At 41.6% G+C, this 22,818-nt stretch overlaps 1 protein-coding gene across 8 annotated transcripts in view; it reads left to right on the top strand.

Annotated features, from left to right (window-relative positions):
* kazna (kazrin, periplakin interacting protein a) overlaps positions 1-19,956 on the top strand; it is a 129,841-nt gene extending 109,885 nt beyond the window's left edge. For 3 of the 8 annotated variants that reach the window (XM_083920587.1, XM_083920590.1, XM_083920584.1), the window contains 13 exons: positions 4,207-4,343; positions 4,975-5,145; positions 5,604-5,687; positions 6,772-6,961; positions 8,736-8,872; positions 9,225-9,348; positions 15,500-15,708; positions 15,876-15,994; positions 17,146-17,377; positions 17,497-17,598; positions 18,278-18,444; positions 18,657-18,798; positions 19,076-19,956. In XM_083920587.1, the coding sequence (XP_083776713.1) occupies positions 4,207-4,343; positions 4,975-5,145; positions 5,604-5,687; positions 6,772-6,961; positions 8,736-8,872; positions 9,225-9,348; positions 15,500-15,708; positions 15,876-15,994; positions 17,146-17,377; positions 17,497-17,598; positions 18,278-18,444; positions 18,657-18,798; positions 19,076-19,234 (1,973 nt within the window). In that variant the 3' untranslated portion in view covers positions 19,235-19,956. Of the gene's footprint in view, positions 1-4,206; positions 4,344-4,974; positions 5,146-5,603; positions 5,688-6,771; positions 6,962-8,735; positions 8,873-9,224; positions 11,708-15,499; positions 15,709-15,875; positions 15,995-17,145; positions 17,378-17,496; positions 17,599-18,277; positions 18,445-18,656; positions 18,799-19,075 lie in introns of those variants that run through there. The other 5 variants (XM_083920589.1, XM_083920588.1, XM_083920583.1 and 2 more) reach the window with 5 other exon arrangements.
* The last annotated feature ends 2,862 nt before the right edge of the window (positions 19,957-22,818 follow it).

Raw genomic sequence — 22,818 nt, forward strand, 5'->3', positions numbered from 1 at the left:
ATAGCTAGACCCAGATCACATATTAGTGTGCAATATGTGATCTATTTGTATTGGCTAGCTTCTAGGCTGTGCATCAACAAAAGTAATACATTATTGCTGAGGTTTGTAGATTCATGATAAAACATTAATAGCGTTAATTAACATGTTTGAATATCATCATCTAGATTAAGGACTATTAAATAGCACCAATGCAGATGTCAACCTCTTACAACCAATGAGTGTGTTTTTACTGAGGAAACGAGGAAGTGAGGAGGTGAGTGCTGTGCAGCTCCGAGGCTCCTACTTTATTATTCAGCTGGCAGATTTAAAATCCCAAACCGTGAACAATGGACTCCCTCCATTGAGCCGATGTCTCTTTTGTTCTCTCCCCCAAATAATTATGTTAAGAGCCAACTAAAAGCCTGTCCCTTCTCTTTAGAACTGAAGTTACATGGAGTAGCGTCAGTGTGGAGTGGAGTGGTTTCATTCATTAAGGTGAAGAACCTCATTTTCCGAGGGGGTGTTGATAAGTGGGTCTATCTTTGTGGCCCTGTTGTCTGTTGTTACAGGCGAACTGAACTTGGATAGCAATCTTTGCCAATGAAATGCGTAAAAAAATTGCATATGTCACAGACATTAATTCCTCAAATCCCCCTATGTTGTTGGCATACTCTCTTGTCCTTTATTTACCCATTTTCTTGATTGATAGAGCGAGTTGAAAACAGAAATACAGGAAATGTTATTCAGCTGCAATCATGGCTGGGATCTTGTTATATTTGTGCCATAATAGATCGGGCACACCAGATAATGAGGGCTGTTATTTAACCAGTGAAATGCAGTGAGTGGGATGTGAAAACAAAGCAAACAAACAACAAAATTTACATTAAAAAAAAATCACAAAAATTACTTATTTTAAAAAAAAGGGTATATCTGCTCAACTAGTAACCATATCGCCATCGTCCCTTGTTGCCTATCCTTTGTTATCCTGACCACCATACATCCAGTCATTTATTTGTATCTATATCTACTTTATGTGCAATATTTGTATGTTTCGCTCTATTTGACACACACAGACACACACACAGACACACACAAACCTGAGCTTTTATTAGTGCAGACCTTATTTCGTGTAATGTCATGAATAATGTATGGGCTATAGAAATTGGCTCAGGCCCAAAACTGCTGCCCTGGTTTAGGCTCAGGCTTTGAAAGAAAGGATTTGTGTAGGGTCGGGTATGATTTTTTTGGGACTGATCATAGTCTTCCGTGAAGTTGCCACGTTTTCATAGACTCCAGTGTTCCCTATTTCTATGTTAAGCTGAATTTACCAGCATTTGGTTGTAGCTTCCAATTTATCATTCATGAGAGTGGTATACATCTTCTCATCTAACTCTCAGAAGCGTATTTCCCCAAATGTCAAACTATTGTTTTTTTATACAGCCAGTGTGAACTCCTTGAGGAGTCCAGTGTAATGACTAATGAGCTGGTCCTATGGTAGCAAAGTCACATAGAAGAGCCCAGTAGACAATGGCTTTTAGCCCACTGCAGTAGTAGATGCAGATCACATGAAAAAAGCACAAGGGCTTTGGCAGCAGAATAGCTTTTGTGTGGTGAGCTAAAAAAAAAAACCTTATATAGATTTTAGAGAATGTCAGGAGAGCGTGATCCAGGCAGGTGCTTTGGTTTTTAACACTGAGCAGTGGGAAAAGTGGCTTGGACCTTTGATGTGGATGTTTGTTTTTGCATGAATCCTAATCTGCTCTGTTTTTAGTATCTAGATTTGCATTCAGGCACACACAGTTTTGCACAAAGATAAACATTGATGCACATTGTAGACATAGAGGAAAACTAGATGTGATTGAAAAACTAACCAAATACGCAAACTGTATTCCTGAAATGCATGGCAAGAGAGAGAAGCTAGGTGTCTGCACGGATATCACTCCTCCATGAAAAGCCTATTAAATTGAAGCCTCTCTAATAGCTTCCTCTCCATGTCTTCCTCCTCCTCCAGCTACACGCACATTAGCTTCAGCTATGTATCGTTCCCAGGTGGTTTCCTCTTGTTACATCTGGTAATAATTCTTCGAGGCTTGGACCGAGCCACCGAGTTATGTTAGTCATTAATATGACTGTCAGCAGGAGGAGACATTGTCGTGCTTCCCCATCTCACCTGTATTCTGTGGTGTAAGGTAACAATGAGCCCCAGGACAGTCTTTGTTTATTAAAAGTGCTCATACATAGGTTATAAACGGGTGCTAACATGTTTTGCGAATTTGAATGGGCCCTTTTACTGAGTCACAGTAAGCGCTTGTATCCGACACCAGGAGGGTTGACATTGCCAAACGCTCACAGGTGCAGGATGTGAGGCAGCAGCAGTGTTTTTGGCTCATCTCAAAGGCTGCTTTGATTTCACTTCCTGAGGCAGGTGCTGGGAGGTTTCCTGTTTCTCTTGGCCAATGAGAGATGTTTCTTGTCTTCATTCACCGGCTAGTTTGGCTTGAGCATCGTTTTTTTGCTCAGGAATTCCACCTCTGAAGAACCGGTGAAAGGGAGAGATACAAAAGTGTGGCGGGGGTAGAAAAATGAAGAAGAGGAAAAGAGAGGGTGAATCTGTCCTTGTGATTCTGCACTTTCCATTCCACTCGTTTGAGCATGCTCCCCAGACGACAACTCATGAATGTCACACAATTAACCGGGCTGTGATATAAGTTAATTAATGACATGCAGCTGGCTCAGAGGGGGGAAAAAGAGGGAAGAGAAAGAAAGGTGAACGCATTACAAGCATCAAGGGGGAAACGCAAACCGTGCGTTTTTAAAAAAAATATCCAGCAGTCACAGCTTCTGTGTTGTAAGGAAATAGATGTCAAAGTGAAGAAGACAAAGGTGGACAGACACAGTAAGAATACATAAAATTTAAATAAGGCATAATGTCCGTTTGGAAAGATAGCTGGAGGGGAACTCGGCTTGAAGCAGATGTCTGGGAAACAGCCTTGCATGACGAGGGAGAGAAAATCAAGCGGAGGGAGGAAAGGCAGAGGAAAGAAAAAGGATACGTTGTCTTTGAGGAAATTATAGCTTCTGTGAATAACTACACTAAACCATATTCTTTATCACGATGTGTGGGTGAGGTGCCAGAGGATTAGAGTGTGTGGCAGAGAGATAGATGAATAAAGACCCAGCCTCTAAAGAACCCAGCAGCAGAGAGGAGATTGACAACAAGGTTCATTTGTGATTCACCCCTTTATCAACACGCAGCCACACTACGTTAGACCAGCAGGTGTATTTAATGTTTATAGTTGAAAGGCTTCATATCTGAAAGTGCCTAATAACTTATTTATTATTCATGAGAACACAATTTAAAAATACGAAATACTGTAGTAGGCAATACAAGGTCTTTTATACATTACCCCTTTAAGGATTTTTTTACATTTCTGCAGTGAATACAATCGTATGGTATGTGTGATTTTTTTTTTTCTACACAAACCAAAGTAAAGACTGAATAACTCCTTGATAACCCCTGAAAGCAGCATTTATTGTTGTTTATTTACTTATTGACCTACATAACATTTATTTCTCTCAGTCACAACATACACAACTATTGTATGTTCGGAAAAAAAACCCACACACAAACACACACACACAGACACCAGCAAACACACACACACACACACACACACACGCACACACACAGACACCAACAAACACAACCAAATCTTGGTCTATGATGCTAAGTAAGGGATAATGTACAGACAGGGACACAGAGGGGTCTTGAATCATGTTGAAGGGGTTTCATTTTCAATAATGACCCACTTGCTCTACATTACCCCGCTTATTACACAGCTACTTACTAGAGAAATCAATGATGCCTATTAATATATGCATGTTTAATGCTCTTAGAGGTTGTCCTCTCCTTTTTATGTTTTTAATGTAAAGCACTTTGAACTTTACATTATATAGGGAATGTGCTCTATAAAGTGTATTTGTGTTACTATAATTTGAGACAAAGTTTTGATTTGATCATCATGATTATATTTATTTAAAAATGGCCTCCGCAGTGGGGAACTGCTACCATAGTTATTCATAGTAGCAGTGGTTTGCTATTCAGAAATAACAGGCCGCAGAATTCAGTAATTGATCAGAATCGAGTATTTGGCATAGCCGTGTAATAACTAACAATACCCCCTCCCCTTCTTTCTCTCTGTCTCTCTCTCTCATACTTCCTTGCAGCCATGAAGTCAGACCGTAAGCGTCTGAAGGCGGAGAAAGCAGACCTGGTGAACCAGATGCAGCAGCTTTATGCCACACTGGAGAGCCGGGAGGAGCAGCTCCGCGACTTCATACGCAACTATGAGCAGCACAGAAAAGTATGGCACCCGTGTACTGACTATAAACAGTTGCACACAAGTGCATGTACAAAAAGATCCATAAAATAGTCTCTTCTTGTGTAGCTGTGTTGGTTGGATGCACATTAGCACTTGTGTCGTGACTCAGAATACGTTTTTAAAACTAAAGGTGTGCACACCGGGGAGAGGAGGATTTTATGGCTATGTGTAGTGTACTAATGGCCAAATAGATACATTCTCTTCACATGCTACTGTGCCACACTGTGAGGATGTTTACATGAACTTTATGCCACTCTTGGTATTGAGATTAGATGTTCAGGTTTGTGTATTGCTGTTGTATTATATTTCTTTTAAATTTTTATTTTCAAGCTTACACAACAAAATAAGTTGTACCTGTGAAGTTACATATACAGCAGATTTAAGAAGGATGTGGCACCTGTCAGTCAAGCAAAAGGACTGTTTAAGCCTTGATGTTATATCACGCAAAACAATCACTCCAGAATCTAGACAACATGGGAAGTAGTGCAACTAGAAATTTAGAACCTTCTTGTCTTCTTGAATTTGATTCAGTGCCATTATTTAGCAGATCTCACTTGTTCAGTCGATATGCTTGATATGTGAAACAATCCATCAGGATCTCTGTGTGCACTAGGAGAGCGAGGATGCGGTGAAGGCACTGGCCAAGGAGAAGGACCTGCTGGAGAGAGAGAAGTGGGACCTGCGGCGGCAGACCAAGGAAGCCACAGAGCACACGGGGATGCTGCGCTCCCAGCTCGACCTCAAGGAGAACCGCATCAAGGAGCTGGAGGCAGAACTGGCCATGGTGAGACAGACAGACAGAGGGGGGGGTCGACAGAAGGATCGGCAGAAAGGCAGCCGAAGAGACAGAACCTATGTAATGCTTTTTTTTTAGAACATGTTATCTCTTTCTTTGCCATTGTAAATATGATCTTCTCAATGTTCTGTATGAATAGAGAAACAAATACGGTCACCAATAAAAGAACCATAACAAAGAAAAGGAAAAGGGAGGGGAGTAAATGCATACTAAACCGAGCCAAAGTAGAGTTATCAAGGCTCAGGCACATAAGCATCACATGTGTGAAGATTTTTCCGACAAACACTAGCAGTACAGATGCATAAGAAAGTACAAATTGTAAGTTTCATGGGTGTACAGTACGTCTGTCTATCACTATGCACTATTTTGGCTATACTGCATATAATCAACCACAGAAAGCCTTTGAATGTGCAGTATAGCCATCCATCATGTCTCCAACCCCCCAGATGAGTAACTGTGTGAATCAGAGAATGGAGTACCGGGTGTTTGAGCGGATTGCAGACAGGGACTACTCTCCTAGGGTCGTTGCGGTAAGATGGGCCCCTAGCTTTAAAATGTGTCCTTTCTTGATCCCCCCGCTCCCTGAAAATCTCTCCTACTTGTCACTTAATTGTTTTTATGGAAAGTCTCCAACCCCTCTAAGCTGCACGTTTTTTAACTAACCCTCTGACCCTGACTCATCCCGGTGATCCTAACATCAGTGATCCCACGGAGTGACACAGTGATTTATCTGAATGTGTTTTCAATTGAGTGAAGAAATGCTTGGGGGAAAATATTCTGACAACTAATCATTACTCCAAAGGTTTGTGATTGTAATCTGTTTTGCATGTCAAAGACTATGATTGATAATCATTTGACCGCTGGTAGGTAGCAATGATTGCAACAAAGCTGATTGTGCCGGTGTTGATTTGCAGCCTGCCGTCGCCTGGCATGATGATAAGATTTGCACAATAACAAGGTTTCAAGCATTTGAGAAACACAGACATGTCAAGGCTAATCAGAAAAAGATAGTCACAAAATAACAAAAAAAAATTCAGACACATGATGCACTTACACAAACACATCTCCTGAGGCTCCAGCAGCTTAATGTGGTTCCTGCTAAAAGATGGTGAATGGTGCTTTGTGACGAGGCTTTGCAAAGCAAATGTATTAATTAAACTGCTAGAAAAGCACCATTATTTATATTCATTTTTTAAAATATATTTATACACCCCATTTATACAACCGCTAAATTCCTTCCTTTAGAAGGAAGCGAAAAGCAAAATCCACCTCCAAATATTCTGCTCTTTTTGTTTTTCTGTTCCTTTTCTGCACTCTCTGGAGCAGTAACAAGAGATTTCACACAACAAAAGACAAACATGAATACAGCTGCATTTTTCATGAGACAACAACCACATGAGGAGCCCAGGGGAGAACTCACTTGTCCGCATGCACTCAGAGACTTGGTAGTAGGATTCTGGATACATAACTCAACATGTCCATGTGTGCACACACCAATGACACATAAATGAAAACAATGAGAGCAGTGAAGAAAAACACCAACCCACCCAGAAACAGTTCTTCCCAGGATTGTTGCTTTGTGATTGATTGGGTCTCTCTGTCCACTTTCTCAAGGCCAAACAGTCTCTCGCCACCCTGACCAAGGACGTGCCCAAGCGTCACTCTCTGGCCATGCCCACGGAAGCGGTTGTCAACGGCAACAACCAGGAGTGGGTGATGCAGGCTGACCTTCCCCTCACTGCTGCCATCAGACAGAGTCAGCAGACACTCTACGTCCACACGGGGCATCCCACTGACAGACAAGGTAGGGACGACATGAGCACATATTCGCTGCCCCTGCATGTTCATGTGAACCTGCTTCACACACATTCACTCCTGCCATCTGCTCAGTACAACCACGTCTGGCCACTGATGATGCTCCGGTCGCTACATTTCATGCGCTTTATGTAGCAGTTACAGTGAACATATTTTTGGCTTTACAGCTTCCATTTGTCTTTGCCGCACACAAATGTTGTCTTTGTATATGAGAACGATGGCAGCTAAGGGTCAGTTGGGTATAAAGTATCTGTCTTTATACCCATATACTGTCAGTTCAATGTAATGATGGAATTGTCTGAGATGTTGCAGGAAATGGACCCAGATTCTAAGGGAAACTTGTTTTTTATTTGTTGTCTATATTTTGCTTTTTACACCTGACTTTTTTTTAAGCCCCTTATTTCTACTTTTCAGGGCCCCTCAGAACATGTGCAACTGTAGGTTCACCATTTACTGTAACTGACTCCTATAGGCAGACATTTTGAGCTGAACTGCAAGCCAAAACATCAATAGTCATTGACTCCCATTTGAAATTCAAAGCATAGTTAACAGGCAGCCTTCCCTTGCGAAGCTCAGCCACTTTGACTTTTGATACTTCTCGTGGCTGCAAAAAATAACTGTGCCGTTTCTTTGCTTGTGTTGCATTGCAGCACTGCAGCTAGCCAATTTCAGCTCATCCTTATATAAAATGAAAGGTAATAACGGTTTTGCAATGCTTTTCAGCACAAAAAAAAATATTTTGACTCAGAAATAGCTATAGTCTAGAGGAAACATCGGATGGCAGTAGCTCAGTCCCTGGGGATTTGGCTTGAGCACTACCGTGATGCCCTTGAATAAGCCACTAAATCTGCAAAAATTGCTCCAGGGGTGGCGTACCATGGTTGACCCTGCTTAACTAAAAGAGGGGTTTGCAAAAGATACATCTTTTTTTTAATTATTTTTTGGTAGTTTTTCAAGCCTTTACAATATAGGTGAGACAGGAAAAGGGGTGAGAGGGGGGGGGGGGGGGGGTGGGCATGCAGCAAAGGGTCACAGGTTGGAGTCGAACCCGCAGCCGCTGCCTCAAGGCAACTAAGCTAACCACTCCACACCCAGTAAAAGATACATTTGAACTCACGATAACATGTAACGTGTGCATTGTGTGAACTGACAAACAATTGCTGTAAATTTAAATAAAGTAAAATTATAGTTAAATAATCTCCCCTCTTAAAATCCCCACCTGGATAGTTACAGTAAGTGTCCTCAAGCACACAGAAGCTGTCAGCTTGAGAGATTCATCAAGACTTGGACTACCAACACCTCCCATCCTAAAAAGAAAGTTCTACACAAATTAGCCTTGCTTCCAACAGATAAGGAGTCAATGTCAGTCCTCCTCCAGCTTGTTTTAAAGGGCAGCCACAGGTTTAAGCTGGTCGCTAACTAATTGGGGACATCTGGAAGAAGAAGCAGACAAAGACATAAAAACAGGGAAAACGTGTGAACAGTCACGGACCCCTAAATTGCTATGCGATTTGTTGTACTGTATGTATCAGTCACACTGGTACACACGCACACTCACTCAACCTGTGAAGCTGTTTCCACTGTTGCTTAGCAACTGCAGATGATTGCAAATGATTTTGGTCGAGGGCTTTTTGAATATATTCTCATTTAAGGATGTTGTGGCATTGTTGAGAACATCTGATTTTCCCTGTTCACTACTTTGGTTCCCAAACACACCCCAAAAGAAAGCAAGTCTTATCTGTTTTCCCTCTCGCCCCGTTTAGTGGCTGCCGTGCGTGTGAGCCCGTGCCACTCGCGTCAGCCCTCCATCATCTCCGACGCCTCGGCGGTGGAGGGAGACCGGTCATCCACTCCAAGCGACATCAACTCACCACGCCATCGGACTCACTCCCTCTGCAATGTAAGAGCTGCCCACCTCCTTTGTAGTAACTGCAGACAGTGTTCTGCTCCCTGGCCGCTGTCGTTTCCTTCCGCCATCGTTCTGGCTGAATTCATGTTTGCCCCGCGCAGTTCTTCGTGTACTCACTCTGCAGCTGTGACTTGAATTCATGTGTAAACCAGTGTTGGTTGTTAAGTAAGTGCATGTCTGGCAGCATGTCAAGTGACACTTCCCTTTTGTGATCTTTATCTTTTCCTGGTCTTTATCGCCCACTCTGCACCACTTCACTGACTTCTCCGCTCTTGTTTCTCTCTGTTCCTTCTGTCCATCTCTTCATCTTCTCCTTCCCTCTGCTTTCCCTTTCTTCCTTCAGTCCCTAGAAGATCTGGAGGAGGCGAAGCGTAAGAAGAAGAAAGAGAAGATGGGGCTGGGTTCTCTGTCGCGTGTCTTCGCCCGGGGAAAGCAGCGCAAGTCCCTTGACCCTGGTTTGTTTGATGGTACTTCAACGCCTGATTATTACATAGAGGAAGATGCAGACTGGTAAACCAAACATGTCCGAGCAAACCACCCGGAGAGTGTTTGTGGCAATTAGCAGAAGACAGCATTAAGTTCTGTGTGAGAGGATGGGTATGTGTTTGATGTCAGCGTGTCAGATATAATAATATGCGTGCCTGGGCAGTCTCGCACGCATGCACACTTGCGTGTGTGTGCGAGAGTTTGTGCATGCGTGTGTCCTCCATGGTCAGAGGCCATGTCTGAAGCCGGAGGCGCGTCTTGCTTCGCTGAAGTTTAAACCTTAACGGGCAAATTGCACCTGTATGTATGTACAGTCCTGTAAATAGAGTGGACAGTGTGATACAGCCACCACGTGGATATGTTCTCTTGTATCTGCCCTCCAAAACAGCTGTGTTATTGGATCTTTGAATTGTTCTTTACATTTTGACTTTCTGTTTTCACTCAACTGGAAACTTGAAGGACTGCTGTACTTGTAAATAACAACAGTTGATGTACACTTTGTGTGTGTAAATGTCTCCTTGTCCTGAATGCCTTTTGTTCTTTTTGACATGTAACCCCCCCCCCCCCTCCCCCCACTACCTTTTAACTTGAAATCCTCCCTGTTTATTGTCCTGCTTGGTCTATCCCCCTCCTTCCACACTGCCATGATGAGAACAGTTTCCTGTCGGCAACATGCAGACTCCTCAAATCCGCCTCTAATTCGATTGTACGACACACCCCTCAACCGCCAAGAAAACTGTGCACTCCTTGATGTTCGCTCAAACGAAACTTCAAAGACACTGCTAAGCGAGGAATAAACTTTCTATGCAGAACAGTTTGTTCCACAGCAACATGAAGCCAAACAGGAAATGTGAGAAATGTGTTTTCTATCTGTTAAGATAGAAGGTACACGCCTGAGGTACATGTTTGACATGCATGCACATAGTCCCAGTCCCCAAATGCATGTTGAACAAAACCCTACGAAACAGAAATGTCTTTCTCTGGGTATGTTGTTGAGAAGGTGTTTTTTTTGTTTGTTTTTTTAAGAAAGAGAGAGGTCAGTTACAGATTTCATGATGTTTATTCATGATGTCCTCCATTTCAAATTAAGTTATTAGGTTATCAGTAAAACACCCAAGAGCTTAACAACACAAATTAAACATGGGATGTTTTAGTCTGCATCTGCAAAGCTGCAAAATTACATTTGAAATATTACCCCAGTACTACATTCAGTAATTATAGTATTCCACTTATTTTTGGGGCTTTGTACCATTTTCATCCTGTATGATCATACAGTAGCTTGTAGCTATCATTTTATTAATACTTAAAAAAAGGCTGGTGGGAGTGGAATTATTCTGAGAAAATGAAATGAATGAAAGCTATTGTCATCGAATAAGTGAGAGCATTAACATCAATTATACCAACATTATAGATATTAGACCGGTGGTCAAGGCTTCCCCAAACCTCAGGAATTAGGTAATTTCACCAGAAAGTCAGAACTTCAATTTAGAGTCCTGAGCGCGGATCTGACATTAAATGAACTGTTCTAACAATAATGAGTGCGACCCCAGGAGGTTAAAAATCAGCTTATCATACTGAAGCAAATGTATACCTTCTCCCATGACCCCCGAATTCTGATGCAGGGTCCAGGCAATTGTTGAAAAAAAAAGCAATTAACTTGGTGCCAAAGGTTAATAGCAATTCTTCAAGCAAAAGAATGACTACAGACGTTGGATTATTTTCATCCTTTCATTGGATTGAGCCGGAGTCTGCACTGCCACCCCCAGGAAATCTTTTCTCTCCCTGATTTTAAACTAACACTGGTTATTTGTCAGTCTCATCTGAAGCATTATAGAGTCACAGATTACATTCGAGCTGTATTTAACCGAAGTGCTTGTCAAAAGAGCGTTCATGTACGCAGCAAGGGGATTAGCTCAACCCACATTTGGGCTATTGGATTTAGAGGTGAATCACTAAGGTAATTCATGGATAAGTCATCATGTATTAAATTGTATGTATAAGAACAACAGCCCAACCAGTTTATTTCATTAAGCATTAAATGAAATGTATGAAAATCTAGGCTATTTTTATTTTTTCATTTAACCAACCTCTGCTGATGGGGAAAACACATATCAAAGGAAAAATATTGTATGATTTTTATGGTTGGAGCCACGCTCTCTGTATTGTTTTTCTTTTTCCACAAATATTTTACTTTTTGTAAATGAGATAACATTACAGAAATAAAATTAATATTATTATTAAAGAGTTTTTATTTAAAGTGAAATATGTAGACCTCAGTGGAAGACTTCTATTGTGAGGTCCTGAGATGTTTAGCGATCTTTTAAAGGCATGGCAACAAAATTACGCTCAAAACAACTTAATGAGAAAAAATAAGATTATTTTAAAATAAAATGAATAACGTTGAACTTCCATGTGGCTGTCCTCTCTTTCCCTGTGTTGGTGTTTGTGTGTTTACGTGTTCATTTGTCTTGGTATGGCTCTAATCCTGACTCGTCCCCTTTATGATGGGGGGGGGGGGGGGGGGCTGCCATTTTTAACATGTGTGTTGGCCTCTCTGAGCCCTGTAAGTCCATCTGTGAAAGGACTGCATCCAAATAGCTTCTAAATGGCCTCCTTTCCTCTCTTTCCCAACTCTAAGTCCTTATTGACCCTGAAACTCATATATTCCTCTTCAATATTGAACTCAATAATCAGAAAACAGAGGAGGGGACAGGAAGCCATGTCAAATTGTTGGAACAGAACTTCTGTGTCAGCACATGGTGTGAATAATGTCCTGCTTTGATTTGACCCCTGACCTCTAACACCGACCCCCTCTTGCCTGACCTCCACCGGACTCTCAACACAGTGAAGTGACCCAAGAAGCAATCAATCAGACTCAGTATGACCAAGGTACACAAGTTCCAATTGCTTTAAAAATGAGCTGTGCTGGGTTGCAAACTGTGTTTGCAGATGCCTTCTAACTCTCCAATCTGTTCTCATCCCCATTGGTCTCATACGGCTGTTTTGTCATGATCCCTTGGTGTCATTTGTTAACGCATCAGATAGCCCTGTGCACCAAATTGTGATGCTCCACTATTGTCGCTGTTTTAAGGACGGGGCACACATGGTTAACACTGTGAATTCAAACAAAACTACGTGGTTAGGTCTAGCCAACGAAACAACTTGGTTGGTATGGTTAGGAAAAGATCATGGGTGGGGTTAAAATTAGTGCATTTGTAACGTAACGTAATGTGAGACACAGGACACGTACAACGGTCGCATGGATGAAAGTCCTACGTGTGTTTGACCCATCCACCACCCCATTCTCTTTCTACGCAGACATTGTCGCTTTTACTTCTGGAGCAATTGAGCCCTGAATAGGTTTACAGTTGACAACCCGTCCAAAGCAAGAGTGCCTTGTGTGTCGGTATCGAACACTGAGGGCCATGGCAAAACGGCAGTATTTGTCGGACTAGGAATGAGAACAGGCTGAACTCTCAAACAACATCACAGAATGACCTTGGAATTTAGCACTTCTTCAAGTTCTTATTCTGATGCAAATCATCTGAAAACAGTCGAGCGATGCCGTATATTATATACTTTCAGGGGCAACAGCAAGTGTTACTCTAACAGCTTCCTCATGATTGGATGTCTCTTCCTCAAACTTTTTAAGACATATTAATATTAGTTTAAACACAGAGATAGATTTTTAGAGGAATAGTGTTACATTTTGGGAAATGCACTTATTTGCTTTTCATACCACTTCCATGTCTGTGATTTATATATGAGGCTACAGCAAACAGCAGGTATCAATCTTAACCTTGAACGCCACCTCGGGTGTAAACATTTATCTTTGTACATTATTTATTGTTTATTCCTATGATCTAAGACACTCCAAAAATCTTAGTAAACAGGAACAATTCTCCCAAATCCAAAAACGAAAGTGCTCAAACTCAAAATTGCCATAGACGCACCCAGAGTAATGTTCTCTTTCACAAATGACAACACTAGAATAGAATAAAGCTCATTTGGGTATGAAAAAAGAAAACTAACAAAAAGTAAGTCTCCCATCTTATTGACTGTGGAGCAGCTCAAGACTGAATGACATCACAAGTTTGAGACTTACTTCTCTGGTTTCTGGCTTTAAGAGAGAGAGACAGAGAGAGAATAGTTCACAAATATCGATTGAATGGATGAAAAAATACGGGAATTCTTAATTTAGGTGGTTTTCCCCTTTAAATGTCAATCAGAACCATTCAATTGTAAAACATTTTTTGTCGCAAACTCTGGAAAATCTCCAATTTCTAACAAATGTGTCACGCACATCTTCGTACACAACACTACCTCCTCGATTTCTCATCTTGGGTGTGACATTACATCAGAAACACTGCTGTATTGTAGCGATAACATCCATTACACCGGCTATTGAAAGGCATGTTTAAGGATTGATTTCTTAAACAAAACAGTCACCTGTGTCTTACATGAACTCCACACACTCCTGTTCTCTCCGCACAATAAGCCTAACGATCCATCGCAGTGTTGGCTTCCTAATGGCCTCCGATAAAAGTCAAAAACTCTTCACCGTAGTGTGGCCACATCGCTGTAGGGTGCCCTTCTAACCCTTTCCACCTCACACCTTTTTGTTTTTAAAAAAGCATAAGAGGGTCAGCCCAACAGGAGGACCAAACTCTCAGGTCACAGAGAGCCCAGTCTCCAACGGTTTGGCCTTCCACTGGATGTCAGTTCTGCTGTTCTTTATGTGATGTGCCTTTGTAAGAACTCTCCAGAGTGAAAAGCAGACCTTGTATCTGGACAAAAGTGCAGATTTATTGAGCTTAATAGAACTGCTCTCAGAAGGACACTTAGAAGTGTAACTTCAGTTTACGCATTGCTCTCAGGCATCCGTCTTGCGATGAATTACTCAAGTCCAGTCCACATCTACAATCATTTAATGGTGGATCTCTTATTGAATAAACACACAGTGGTTCTGCAGGGAAGACTGCGACAAAGTATGGCTTCTATTTGCTCTCTTTGCTGGCAACAACGAAACACAAAGAGACAAAGGTCCTGCTGAGTTCTCTTTTTAAGTCTTTTTTAAGGTTAAAGGCCTCAGGCAACTTTTCAATCCGCATGATTCACATAGAGAGCAATTTCACATTTTTATTTTACCACTGTAATAACCGTTGAAACAAAGCGGATGTTTTGGCGGTAAAGATTCTGAGGCTGTCCTGCATGACTGCACTCTCAGGTGGATGACAGTAGTCCAGTATTTGCTCAGAAAGGACGACGACACAGGTGAATCTGATGTATGTCGTTTGTGATATCAAACAAAAAACATAAAGTGTTGCTGTTCCTACTTTGGGATTTCTCTTTAAACAACTCAAACCTCAAGCAGATGAGCGCTCTACACATGCGGTGTGAGCAATCAGAATGATGATAAAATATTTAGTATTAAATGCAATACACAATGATACGCAAACTGCTGAACCCAAAACCGATACTAGGTTGCCACCTGCTGGTAAAGACAGAGAAATGGTTCTCAGTGAAACAAAGTGAGCTGCGTTTCTTGACTTTATATTGAAATCTTATAGGTAAACAGTTATCATTTGGCCCAACTTAGTAACATAACAGGCAAGCAATACCAGATTATAGAGAATACCTTAAGGAGCTTTAAAAGGACACATTACAATTTCAAGGCACAATTTAGTCCATATTAAATTGTACTTACATAAGGCAGGATTCAGAATGCCTCAAAATATAACACAATTTGACAAAGGCTGTTTTGTTTTTACGGATCTGCTGCAGGCTAATTTAGACAGATGAGTCATGTTAATTCAACTGCTCAAACAGCTGCCTGTTTAAAGGACTTCTTAAGTGATGAGCAGCTTGTTTATAAAAGCTACAACTTTGTTCACAGCACGGCTGGCAACATCGTGGCTTGTTGTCAGGCAGCCAAGAGCTTAGGCTTTTAAACGTGTTTGTTTTGGAGAAACATGTAGTTCTCCTCAACCACTGAGTTGATTTTATGTTAAACTGATTTGTTGCAGTATGTTGGAATTAACGTGTTGTTTTTTCATTGCTCACTATACCCACTACCACCTCTGCCTTCACTCACACCCTCAACTGCATCATCCCTCCGCTCAACCCCCCCAGACTCGGACAGCCTCTCCAGCCCCAACCGCCACAGCCTCAGCCTGTCAGACGGGTCGGAGGACCAGCTGGACCGCCTCCAGCAAGTGGAGCTCGCCAGGACGACGCCAATGTCCCAGTGGAGGGCAGGCACTGTGCAGGCCTGGCTGGAGGTTGTCATGGCAATGCCTATGTACATCCGCACCTGCTCAGATAATGTCAAGAGTGGAAAGGTAGGATTAAACCGCTGGAATGATGCAGGTGGAGTCATTTTGCATTTTACATAAATGAATGTGCTCAAATGTATACAATAACAACCTGTCATATTTGAATCCACCTGGCATTTGCTTATAGGATACTTTGTGGCTTTGGCTGCTGTAAACTGTATCACATTTTGCAGGTTTTACTTGGACTAACAGATGAAGACCTGGAGCTGGGTTTAGGTGTAAGCAGTTTAATGCATCGCCGGAAACTCCGCCTGGCCATTGAGGATTACAGAGATGCTGAGAACGGTAGAGGGTGAGGAAGGGAAACAGAGAATTATTCTAAAAAATTGTACATTTTGTGGTAGTGTAAGAGGGCCATCTGCTGGTGATTTACGGTAACAACATTTGCTAAATGTAGCAGGGATCAGATTTCCTTATAACTCTCACTTTACTCATTTAACGTTCAGATTAATAACATGCAGGCCAGGTCACTTGAAAATGCAAACTCCTCCACATGCAAATGTGTTAGCCCAACAATTAGATGGTGAGCTGTCTCGACTCCAGAGTTTACCCTGCCTTTATGAACAACAATATTAACTATGTCAAAGATTCAACTCACCCAAATCACACACTAAAAACTAATATTAGATTATCAAAATTGACGCTGATTAACTTTTCTGTCTGTCTGTTGAAAGTTTAATCTGATGATATTGTTGGTGAAAGTTTTGCAACAAAAGCTTTTATAATCCATCCTGAAAGTAACATGAACATCCGGGCCAAATTTGACAGTGATCAATATAAATGTCGCAACATTTTCACTTAAAACCCCAAACGCCAGTCTGATTGTGATGTTCGAGCAAAGTCAGTAGTATTAACCCTCAGGGAACCATGAATGTCTGTACAAAGGTTCATGTCATCCATTAACTGTTGAGATTTTTAAGTCTGGACCAAAATGGAAAACCAACCAACTAGGGATGGAAATTGATAAAGTTTTATTGATACCAATTCCATTATTAATTCTGCTTATTGATCCGATTCTTTGTCCATTCCCTTATTGATTCCTGATCAGTTCTCAGCATCAACACAACTATTTTATTATCTGAGTCTAAACACAGTATCGATGAAATATTAGAATAGTTGTACAGCATTCATTTCTATTTAGTATTTCGGGTTTTTCAATGAAAAATGCACGGTGATAATATTATTATAACGCCACGTTGTAGAGCGTTTCTTCATTCCCGCCATGACTCCTTCAGCAGCAGTCATAAAAAACATGCTTACATTGATAAAAGGAATTGATAAGCTTGAAGGTTTACGATTCTGGTTTAGATTCCAATTTTGTTACCGGCTCTCAACTGGAACCGGTTCCCGATACCCATCCCTTCAACCAACAGACCATAAAACCCCTGGTATATCTTCAGGACTAGATACACAAAGAGTGACCCATTAACAACTTGTCTGCAGGCTGTCCAAGGCTGCAGATATGGACCACCACTGGGTGGCCAAGGCCTGGTTAAGTGACGTGGGCCTGCCTCAGTACTCCCAAGCCTTTCACAACCACTTGGTAGATGGGAGGCTGCTAAACTCGCTGACGCGGCGCGACCTTGAACGTCACCTCAACATCACCAAGAAGTTCCACCAGGTCAGCTTGCTGCTGGGCATCGAACTGCTGCACTTACTCAATTTTGACAAGGAGGTGAGTGAGATCCTGCGCCACATTCACAAGAAGAGGTTGCCAGTGAACATACCTGGGTATGCTGTAGCGTCAGGTAAAAACAGATGAGTAAAATTTGGGTTTGTTAAAATGGTTTCCAGGCACTGCAGGCTCGCCGGATACAGTGTGAGCACCAGAATGTGGATCCGTTGGTATGGACCTCTCATCGAGTCATGAAATGGATCAAAGACATTGACCTGAAGGTGGGGACAGAGACAATGCACCTTTAAGACTGAACACACAACAGGTCTAACTCACATGTAAACTATTTCCTTTTTTAAAACTCACATCCTGAAACAAAAAAAGAAGCTACAGTCATTGCAGAAAAGCAAAACATTTTAATTAAATATTACTACCTAAGAGCTACTAATGTATTATAAGACTTCTAAGAACATCATCACACGGTATTGAGAGTAATCAAAGCTCTTGTATTTACTCAGCGCTCCCTATTTCCACAGGGTGACAGAAGGCCTTTGTTATTGTATTTCTAAGCTGCTACTAGTTAATTACAAAGCCTTTCAGATTACAGCCTCTATGGTGATGCTGCAATATGAATATCCCCAGTCAACATGGCCTACTGTCTTGGCATAGGACAACATGTTTCCATTATAAGGCATGACCGCATTCAGGGTGTGTAGAGATAAAGCCGTCCGGACTGACTTCCTGTTAATTTCCTCAGGGAGTGTGACTTCATACTTACATCAACAAATTAATCAATATTTGCTCTGTCTTGGAGCTAATTTGGCCTCATTTATGTGAGACTGTTACATATGAGTGGCTTTTATTTAAGCCAGTAATGGGCACAGTATTAGTGAATGTTAGATTTGATCTTGTAAATGAAAAGTAGTCACTCTTTGTACTTCTTTCCATCCCCCTGTCCAGGAGTTTGCTGAAAGTCTTCTTAGCAGTGGAGTTCATGGTGCGGTCATGGTGCTTGACCCCACTTTTAATATTGACGCCATGGCAACAGCACTGGGGATCCCTAGCAACAAGCACATGGTTCGCCGACACCTTGTTGAGGAGATGAAAACCCTGATTGTCCCAGCCAGGTGAGAGGATACTTCATAAAGAATCCCATTAATAGATCCACTTTCTGTATCCACTGTTTATATGTAAATAGGTTATATTAACCTGAAGGGAACACACTGATAACACATGCTGTATTTGTCTGCAAATGTTGCACAAAGGTGTATTGTAGTGCCTTTTAAATGTGATTTGCAGCTGTCCACAACACTTCGCTCCTTTCCATGTTCCCTTGCAGGACGGATGCCAAGCAGGACTATGAGCATCTAGGCCTGGGAACCCCGCCAACCCTCCTTCGCCAGAACTCTCTGGGCAGACCGCCCAGTTCCACCGGCCGACACACTGATGACGAAGGCTCGCTGAGGAGGAGGGCTGTAAAGGTGGAGGGAAAAATGACTCTTCTTGAAACTTAATTGTTGCAGTTGTTTCTTTCAGTTTCAGTCTAGGTTTTGATATAGGCTGAATAAAAAATACTAGACACAAAAACCTACAATTAGGCTTTCGGAAAGGAAATATTACTTTTTACAGTATGTGACCTTTTAATAGCACAACGCAGACAGTATTTTCCGTGATATATTTTACCATCAGTAGCACCAAGAAAACAGGGCCTTGTTTGAGTGTATTTTTAATTAAAATGAATGTTTGTGTCTGTTTCAGCCTCCAACAGGGTTCAGCCCCAAAGCTCGCAATGGGCGAGACTTAAGTTGCCATAGCAGCTATGGCTCCCTGCCTCGGGAGGTTCGAGACCAGACTCCGCCCAGAACAGAGGGAAGCCCGATCCACGGTTACACCAGCATCGAGGTCACTAACGTCTGAGATCATCAGAGTGTGATGAAACGTTATGGACATTCGTCATGTGCACCTGAACATGGGATGGTTATTTTTTCTAAAGATGAGAATATACAGGACTGATTGCACTTTTTAAACGGGACAGGGTTCTTTTTTACAAGTTTCCTGGTTTATTAAAAAAATGTATGACCCATTGAGGGCAGGTGGTGATTTGATGTTTTTAAAGGCAGTAATTCCCCTTTCCCAGAAGAGACTTAAGCTAATTGATTACTTTTTCTATTTTTGTGTATAGATGGTTCTTTGTGAATCGGGATGTGACTTGGCAGTTTGTTGCTACTGACTGTTTCTCTTAAGCTAATGAGATTTAAAAAAAATACTGTATAATACAGGGTACTTGATGACAAAATGAAAAAAAGTTTCATATCAGTGTAAATTGTTCTTGTTTCATTATATTCTGCTGTTTGTGATGCCTTGTCAATGTAGCTGGGGACAGTGGACAAAAAAAAAGACTTGAATTGAAATTTAAATTCTAGAGTTTATGTTTGGCATAAGTCATTTTTCATCTTGCACATTTACACAGTTGTGTCTGAACAAATGTAGCACCCTCTTCTGATGTTTTATACTGTGCCGTAAACATGGAAAGATATTTGAACAATGCCAACAAAAGATGACTGCTGTGGGAGGATACATATATCTATCAAAATGAAAGAGCTCCTTCTAATGAAATAAAGATAACATCTATAATCTGATATTCCTGTTGCGCCCATCTTTAGCATAAATAATAATCACACATGTAATGTGAAAGAGATGAAGGCAGAGGCACACCAGGCTGACTTTTTGCGGTGCGTCCCTCAATGTTGGCACTTGTCGACCCTCGTCAGCAACGTTTTGGACAATTCAGCATGTTGAATCTGTGTTACAAAGAGGAAGGGAGGGAAGTAACCAAATGACTTAAGTCAAGAGGGCGTGAGATCCAAATCAAATTAGTTCTATTAGGTAAAATGTTTTTTTTAAATAGCCATTGAGGTCTTAAGTTGACACTGTTTGTAATTGTTTGTGTTATTGTTGACACTTAAACGGTAAATATCAAGTTCTTTCAACATGGTTGTGTTTTCAACATGCTAATTGGCTAACTAGCGTCTTGAATCCATCTTGTCCATCTGGGAGTTCCCTTTTGAATGACGAATAAGACTACTGCCACCTGCAGGTATAAAGAGTAATTTCCTCTCACGCAGTTGGCTGTAGTCTTTGCTGTGTGTTTTGGATGTGACACGGGCGATGTGAGGCAACACACACAGCAGTCAGCCATCATCGCCACTAATGTCGTTTTGGTGTGTCTGGGCCTTAAGAGATCACAACAACCTTCTTATCATCACAAAAAACTCCAGTAAACCTAAGGAAAGCTGCATGTCCAGAACCAAACAGCAAAGTTTGGAACTAGCACGTAAAGAAAATCACATATCAAGGAGCTTGAGAGACAGGTATTTTTCTTAGAACGTGATGGAAGCCAAACGAGAGCTAGAAGGAGAATCTACATTTGTGTGTCTGGAGTGCCTCCCAACCCACAAACCTCACACAGTCAGTATGTCACACGTAGGCTCAGTAGAGTATACTATATACACGGTTGTGGTGGTGTATGAATGAGAGAAACTTTGAGGGGCGTGAGAAATAGGAAAGCATCCATCAGTAACCCGAAAATTAAAAAAATAGAAACGCTGGAAATGTATGAATAAAGGACAACAGCAAGGCGTGAGACTGTATAAATTCACTGTTCAGAAGAATCAAAGAGTACTTATGACAGAAACTACTGTCAGTTCATTTGCATGAGTAAGTGTGTGTGGTTCACTGCCTCTGATACAAATGAGGGGTCCATGCTAAACTCAGCGGTTACCTCTGTGTGTTATCTGTAACTCTGTACACTTGACTGATTTCTCGACAGTATATTGGTGAGTCACTCCAGTAATCTCTCCTTTCTGTGCTTCCTGTTGGGCATGTTAACACAAGACTGTTTAGACCTCCATGCAATACAACGTGGTGGAACTTCCCCTTCTTACTCGCAGTGACTCGATCACTGTGCAAGCTACGGATGACACAGCAGCACGCTACTGATACGGCTACTGTCTGGCTACCTCAGTTAAAACCTTTACGGCAATCTGCCCACGGTTGGTAAAAAATCTGACAACTCATTATATGATACCCCTTTGTACTCTGAGATAGCAGAGGTATGACGAGGGAAGGTGTGTCTGGCGAAGTTCCACCTGAGAAATGAACTGAGCTTCTTACATTCACTGGAGAAATGTAATTACATGCTCAGGTAACAGCTGTAAAAACCAGGATCAATAGTTACACGTCAGTGCATGTGAAGGACCTTGCAAATTGGTTACAATGGTTATTCTATTGAGTTATGTATGGTTTTTATTTGAAGGGAAAGGTACACTGGAGTATTAATTCCATAATCATATATATATTCACGTATATATTCTCAGCCAGAGAAGTTGCCACATTTTAGGCTCTGAGGCCACGTAAATTCAAGCTTATCTATTATTGTAACATTTTACCTTTGTAGCTGCTGACATGTCACTCAATTTGATTACAGTCTGAAAATGATAGGGCTTCTAGATTTAATCAAGCCTTGTGTGTGTGTGTGTGTGTGTGTGTGTGTGTGTGTGTGTGTGTGTGTGTGTGTGTGTGTGTGTGTGTGTGTGTGTGTGTGTGTGTGTGTGTGTGTGTGTGTGTGTGTGTGTGTGTGTGTGTGTGTGTGTGTGTGTGTGTGTGTGTGTGTGTGTGTGTGTGTGTGTGTGTGTGTGTGTGTGTGTGTGTGTGTGTGTGTGTGTGTGTGTGTGTGTTTGTGTGTATGTAGAGGAACCAGACATAAGCTCAGGAGGAAGAAAACCTCCCCAGAGCCCACAATAACAGAGTTGTCTCACTCAAAATGAACAATACAGTGATTGGCCAGGGTCAGGACTGGTTTTCTCATTATTATGAAATAGCCCAGTCCTCATTCTAGCAGGTCAATACAGGAGGAGGCCAAGTGGAGCCCATTTTCAGTGTCTTGAGTAACACTCTTTCATCATGTTTCAACTAGATTTTAATACAAACACAGAGACGTCTGTACTGTATAAATGTGTCATCTGAATGTCAGCCGGTTGGTTCTCAGGGCTGGTTCTGTCCAAAGGCCTCGAAACGAGTGCCATTCACGGGGTTGTAAATTTACAAAGAGGAAGTAAATATCCGGTCACGTAAGCCTGACATGAAACTCATTGATTTGTAAGTTACTGCATGAGGAAGGAAGTATTAAGTACTCGTTGAGTCAGTGGTGTTTGGTCCTAATTGTTATCGATGGTGTAAGACAGAACGTCACATTTCATTGACATCGAAAGCTTTCATCATTTTGTGGCGAGACTCAACTTAGAGCTGAATCATCTCACTGTCTTGAAAACAAAAACAAATCAAGTAGACACAAATGTACTGTTATATTACATTCTCCAAGTGATCGCCACCCTGTGTCTTCTCGAGATCTCTTTGAACCCTTTCAATGACTCCTGCTGGCCCTCAGACCTCACGTTGAGAAGAATTGGTGTATAACAGTTGATTTCCTTTTTAGTAATTAT

This window comes from Echiichthys vipera, assembly GCF_963691815.1.
Source record: "Echiichthys vipera genome assembly, chromosome: 9".
Classification (NCBI taxonomy): domain Eukaryota; kingdom Metazoa; phylum Chordata; class Actinopteri; order Perciformes; family Trachinidae; genus Echiichthys; species Echiichthys vipera.